This window comes from Leptopilina heterotoma, unplaced genomic scaffold (genome assembly GCF_015476425.1).
Source record: "Leptopilina heterotoma isolate Lh14 unplaced genomic scaffold, ASM1547642v1 Lhet_6, whole genome shotgun sequence".
NCBI classification, from domain to species: Eukaryota; Metazoa; Arthropoda; class Insecta; order Hymenoptera; family Figitidae; genus Leptopilina; species Leptopilina heterotoma.
The window spans coordinates 6,088,334-6,094,941 of NW_025111137.1; the positions used below are offsets into that span (position 1 = coordinate 6,088,334).

The 6,608-nt window shown below is 26.2% G+C and overlaps 1 protein-coding gene across 1 annotated transcript; it reads left to right on the forward strand.

Annotated features, from left to right (window-relative positions):
- The first annotated feature begins 207 nt into the window (after positions 1-207).
- Positions 208-3,765, forward strand: LOC122509232. Its single transcript, XM_043623105.1, has 13 exons — positions 208-287; positions 475-592; positions 734-791; positions 982-1,124; positions 1,201-1,415; positions 1,486-1,606; positions 1,776-1,943; positions 2,009-2,220; positions 2,438-2,594; positions 2,664-2,785; positions 2,872-3,061; positions 3,192-3,391; positions 3,470-3,765. Exons 1-13 carry the CDS (start codon positions 208-210, stop codon positions 3,570-3,572), a joined length of 1,887 nt encoding a protein of 628 aa, XP_043479040.1. The 3' UTR covers positions 3,573-3,765.
- The last annotated feature ends 2,843 nt before the right edge of the window (positions 3,766-6,608 follow it).

The following is a 6,608-nucleotide window of genomic DNA, read 5'->3' on the forward strand; positions in this document are numbered from 1 at the left end:
AAAAATACAATAATCATTTATTTCAATTTATTTTTGTCTTCATTATGACTGACATTAAAATTTTTCAATTTGATATAATCTGTTATTGACGTGCAATTCAATTAATAGTACAAGTAGATTAAAAAGTTTTCTAAAACAGCATTAAAAAAAAATTCTAAATGTAAATTTTTTCCAAAACACACAATAATAAATAGCTACATAATCATTATGAGTAATAAAAATGCAACTGCATTACCGGGAAAAAAATTATCGAAACAGCAAAAATTACCTACAAATTATTCTAACAAGTATGTCAAACTTAATATGTTATTAGCTTTTTCTAATAATTTTTAACATAAGGTTATATTTTTTGCAAAGTTTTTATAATTAGAAAACATTTTTTAAAAACTAATAATAAAGTAGGAAATATTTTTTAATTAACCTATAATTTTAACTGTTTTTATTCTTGTTTAATATTTTATTTCAATTTTTTAGATTTTTGAAACAATCATCAAAAGCTAATTTTTTATCATTAGAAACATTACCAGAAGTGGCTGATTCTAATAACATACGTAATTCATTAACGAAACATAATTTTCTAGAAACGCAAAGGGTTTGTTGTATTTAAAAATAACTTTATAGAAAATTATTTTCTGCTATGATTAAATTTATTTTGAATACTTTTAATATTGCAAACAAAATTTTATTTAATTTTCATTTATTCAATATTCATTTTTTAAATTATTTTCTGTAGTATTCTGTAATATCCGAACGTAATGAGAAACTTTGTCGAAATTCAAAAGAAGACGAAGGTAATTATTTTCAAACATAGTTTACTGTACGTTGAAATTTTGTAGCAAAAGATTTTTCCAGATATAATTAAATTTCACAATTTTTTCTGTTTCGATTTTATTTTCTTAGAATTTTAGTTTTATTTTTAATTTTTAATTTTTAACAATATTCCCACAAATTGTTAACCATTAAATTCATTATTATTCCCAGAAAGTGAATTGATTGGTATGTTAACCAAACAATTATATTTGGCAACTAATCAAATACAAAAAATGCAGTCAATGTTTTTAAAATCAGAAGAGAATTCAAAGGCAAAGGAACAAGAAATTACTTTATTAAAACGTAAGGTACAAGTAAAGAATATTTAAAGACAAAGAAACTAACAGCAAACAGAATTTTACAGTTTTACCTTAAACTTTAAATCCATAGAACAGGGAATTAAACAATATATTCAAATCTCAAGATTCGAAAAATAAAAGAGAACAACAAGAAAGTCGAAAAAATTCAACAAAGTCCGATAATCTGGTCAAAAAATGTCGTGCCCTAGAAACCAGAATTTTAGAAATGGAAAAATTTCTCGAAGATTACGGTTTGGTATGGGTTGGAGTACAAGGCAACAATTCATCTTCTGAATTATTATCAAAGTATTAAAAAGATTTTCATTTTTTTCTTATTTATGAATAATTTAAACAATTGATGAATATAAAAATTTAGAGATTATATAGAAAGCTGTTTTACTCAACTGATTGCGAATATTGAGGAACTTAATAATGACGCAGGTAAAGATGAGGTTCAAGTTCATCACAGTCAGGATGGTGCTACGGCATCGTTTAAAGTAATTTTTTAAATTATAATTATGAGGGAAGATTTCGACATTTTAAAAATTTTTAATTAAAATCAACTCAGACGTAAAAGTTTATTCAATAAAATTTCTAGAAATTGTAGAAATTGCAGAAATTTAGATTTAAATTTCTAATCAACTGATTTGGTTCAATTTTGATAAGGTTCCAAAGTGTATGACACTAAAATTTTTCAAGAACGGTTTGATAGTTGAAGGAGGTCGTTTACGATTGTACAGTGATCCACTAACGAAATGTTTCATTCGCGATATATTAGACGGATATTTTCCATCGGAATTTCAAAATAATTATCCAAATGGTGTTCCTTTAAAGGTGACTACTTTCAAAGATCCTTAAAACAAAATTTATAAGTTGAACTGAATTCTGATCAACGTTAGGTTGAAGATCACAGAAAGGAAATCTACATTGGCTATGGAGCTGATTTTCCTGGTCGTGGCTATCGACTGGGAAAGCAAACGTCTTCTCAATATAAGTCAATCATGCAAACGAAGAAATCTTCAAATTCTTGGCCTGGATCATCTAATCAAAGTCCTATTAACACAAACAGGGATCTTAATATACAATCACCTTTACACAATTTATCAAATAAGTTGGTCACTCTGAATTTAAAAAAATAACTTTATTAGAATTCCCAAACATCTATCAATCCTCACTTGTTTTAGGCCCAAAAAAACGTTCTTAAAACGATTTTAGAACGTTTTTTCGGCCAAATAATTTTCTAGAACATTATTTGAACTAATTATGTTCTTAAAATTACAACAATTATTTTCTTCTTGTAATTAATATTGCATAAAATTCATACACAGATCTTCGAGGACAAAAAGCAAAAAAGATTCCCTTACTTCTTCGGATCTGAAAAATTTACGTCTACAAATTTCAGCATCACATAATCATAATTGTTCCGATTCACATCTTCAATCTCACATTAATGCTGAACTTGCTCTTAGTGCAAGGAAACCAAAGGTTGAATTCTATTTTATTTTCACATTAGAAGGTGGGTAAAAATAATTCAAAACCATATTTTTCCATCAGACCAGGAGAATATCGATGAAAAATTCCGATTGTCACCTTTCTTTGAGCAATTCACCGACAAGATTTGAAAAATCAGTCGTTGACAAAAATAGACCGAATTTTTACCAATCAACGCCTCTGAGGTTGGGATGAAAATAAATATTTCTAAAAAACGGTTAAAAATAACATCAAGAATTTATTTTCAACCCAATTTTTTTTTTTGAAACAGCGGTCGAAAGTTTAGATCTAGATCAGCGAGCCATACGGAGAAACGATTAAAGCAGGAAAATTCTAAGAGTGGATCACAATTTTTTGTGAATTCCCAAGATAATTTGAATAGGTTGCAAAATCAGGTTGTCACTTCAAAATTTCACACTCCAAGAGGATCGAAATCAGCAACTGTGAATACTCCAAAAGAGGTAGAAAATAAAAATATGTTTGATATTCCAGAGCTTAAATTATTGATAGGCTGTGGCGTGCATCACACCTAACAGTAATTATTAAAATAAAAAATAATTGTTTACTCAATGATTATATTTTTTTAATTAGCTACCGTTTCTTATGCAAATTAATGAACCATCGTACCATCAAGAGGAATTACGCCTGAAAATTCGCTCTCCAAATGGAGGAAAAGTTTATCTTATACACATATCAGCAAATGAAACTGTAGATCGATTGTATGAAATTTTAAATTCAACTGTAATGAAAGATCATCCTGTGACGAAAAAGTACCACATTGTAACAAATGGGTAAATTATTTGACAGTAATTGCTTTTCTAAAAAATTAAAAGAGAATTTTCAAAATAAATTTTTTCTGCTTTTTCAAGTTATGATACAAAACGATTAAATCAAATGCACTTGACATTAAAAGAGTACGGAATTACTAGGGATAGTGTACTTCATCTCGTCAATGGTAATAGTCGAAATTAATGATCTTTAAAATAAGGTAAGTTTATTATTTATTAAATTTTACTTTACCAGTTGTAAATAATTAACATATTTTCTAAAAGTTTGATCAACAGAAGGTTTGTGGGTATTACATCACAATTTCTATCTTATCGACTTGAGTTACATCTTTCTTGAATATCTTCATTATACCAAGTGTCGGTATTCAATTTATCAATGAAGAGACAGAAGAGAATAAAAATTAATAAAAAATTGAAATTATTAGCTATTTTTAATTAGGATTGGAAAACATTGTAAAATAATTGTACAAAATTATTTGTATGTAATGTGAAAAATATATTTTTTATACTATTATATAAAATTTTCTTAATTTTTTTAAAAATATTTTATTTAATATTTTCTATGACAAACATGTGTTGTGTTTTTATCTTTTTTTTATTTATGTTAACGTAACTTTCACTTTCACTCAAATAATTTTCACATTCAATGTCACCCAAAAGATTTTTACGTTCATTCAAAATATTCTTATACTTTAAGTTTAACTCAAAAATATACACCTTCAATTTCACATAAAAATTTTTTTCATTCACTCAAAAAATCCCCATTCTTATTTTTATTTCACTCAAAAAACGCCGATTTCGAATCTGATGTTACGTTTTTTTAAAATTCAAAATGGCGGATCCAAAATGGTGGACAAAAATTTATTATTGTGATTGACGATTAGGTATAGAAAACAATTTTTTGACACCATTTTGAATCCACCATTTTGTATTTTTAAAAAATATTTTTAAATTCATAATCAGCGAATCTAGTAATCCCTGTGTAATAAATTTCACACAAAAAGCCATTCTTTTTGCTTTTTAAAATTTTTTGTCCACAATTTTGGATCCACCATTTTGAATTTAAAAAAAAAAAATAACTTCAAAGTCGTAATCAGCAACCACAGAAACGCTCAAATAATAAGTTTCACGCAAAAAAGCTCATTTTTTCGTTTCTAAAAATTTGATCGACATTTTGGTTCCGCCATTTTGAATTTTTGAAAAATAACTTTAGATTCATAATCAACGGCCCTAAAAGCTTTCAGATAATGAATTTCAGAATTTTTCAAGTCTTTTTTTAAAATAATTATTCAATTAGGTGGTAACTTTTTTTGAAAAACGCTCACCATCACCTGAAAGTAAACGAATTAATTAATTTATTTATGTTTTTCGATATTTTTTTATATTTGACATCTTTATTCATAAAACAAACATGGTAAAAGTTGAAACAGATACTTAACCATTAATAAATTTTTCAACTTTTGCTTAAGACCGAAGATTTTTAGGTGTTTTGAAGACTATAATCTACTCTGGGTGGTTTAAGTGCTTCTTTCTTAGGATATTGTAAAAAATCATAAAATCGTGAATGTTTTTTTCGGAATTTTCATATATATTTTAAAATAATGTATTCTACTAATATTATATTACACTTTTGCTCATTATCTGACCCACCCAGGGTGGGAACAAGTCAATGCGGGTTAAAACAATCATTGAATATTTATTTATTAGGTATACATAATACTCGATTTCCAAATACAAATATTCATTTTATATTTATACAACTGCATAATTAAATTTTGTTAATCAAAGCATTAAATTTGGAAATAATAAACCAATTATAAAATTAATTTTTCAATAATAACTAAACAAAGAAACTGTATATTTTATTGTATTTTGTAAATTACTGAACTTCACGCATACACAACTTTAAATTTACTGAATCACTTAAGGGGGGTAAGGTTTGTTTCGTCTAAAAAAGACGTTTTTTCATGAATTTTTTTAAAAGAAATTATTGCTGTCGATTTATTTTACATATTATTATATAATAGTGTAACATTTGAAGAATATTAAAAAAAATTTTGTTAAAAAATAGATAGAAATAACGAAGTTATTGCAGATCTCCGCATGTGCCTAGAAAAAAAGTGTTTGTGCGGTGACCAGCCTACAGCATCACTGGATCAACTAAAACCAAAAAGTGAAAATGTTTTCTTTAGTTTATTACTTTATCTCTCAAGTGACGTTGAGTTTTTAAATTTTTTTAAAATTATTAACAATTTTACAATAACAAATAGGTCGATTTTTTTTTCAAAAATCGTCATTTTGGCTTCAAAATGGTGCCAAAAATTTAAAAATTTAAAAAAAACTCTTCGTCACTTGAGAGATAAAGAAATAAACTAAACAAAACATTTTCATTTTTTGGTTTTAGTTGATCCAGTGATGCTGTAGGCTGGTCACCGCACAAACACTTTTTTTTCTAGGCACCTGCGGAGATCTGCAATAACTTGGTTATTTCTATCTATTTTTTAACAAAATTTTTTTTAATATTCTTCAAATGTTACACTATCGTATAATAATATGTAAAATAAATCGACAGCAATAATTTCTTCTAAAAATATTCATGAAAAAAGGTCTTTTTTTAGACGTAACAAACCTTACCCCCCCTTAAAAAAAATTATGACATCAATATAAAATCTGCTTAAAATGAAGAATGGAATAGCAAAGTTGATGACATAGTTTTAATTTTGCCGAATATAAAGACAATTAGAAATTAATAATTAAAAAATCGAGAACTTTTGAAAAACTACCCTTAATAGTCGTAAATATTAAAAAATTACATACGTATAGGTAGGTAATTCTACGACAAATTTTAGTTCACATTTTAGATAAAACAAAAACTATTTTTTGATTTTTCTTTTTTATTAAAACAGGATAGGTATTTTTTAATTTTTTTTAAATGAATGTTATGGGCGTAGAACTTTAAAAAGCGTTCAGGAGAAATAGTAAGTAATCGAAAAATTATCGAGTTGAATAGTAAGTACGTTTAGAAAATAAATTCTGTCTACATTTTCCCCCATTGTTCGTTACGAATGCGAAAACTTTATTTCTAAAAGTAAAAAGTAAATTATTTACTTTGTTAGTCACAAAATGTAGTAAAAAACAAGAAAGTGTAAGAAATGTAAGAACATTATACCTGAAATGGTAACTGAGAAAACAAAAATTTAGATAAAGAGTTAGGTGCATT

Coding starts and splice junctions, on each gene's coding strand:
- LOC122509232 (XM_043623105.1), top strand. CDS start 208: ATGAGTAATAAAAATGCAACTGCATTACCGGGAAAAAAATTATCGAAA. Junction 593..733: donor ATTTTCTAGAAACGCAAAGG/GTTTGTTGTATT, acceptor TATTTTCTGTAG/TATTCTGTAATATCCGAACG. Junction 2,786..2,871: donor TACCAATCAACGCCTCTGAG/GTTGGGATGAAA, acceptor TTTTTGAAACAG/CGGTCGAAAGTTTAGATCTA.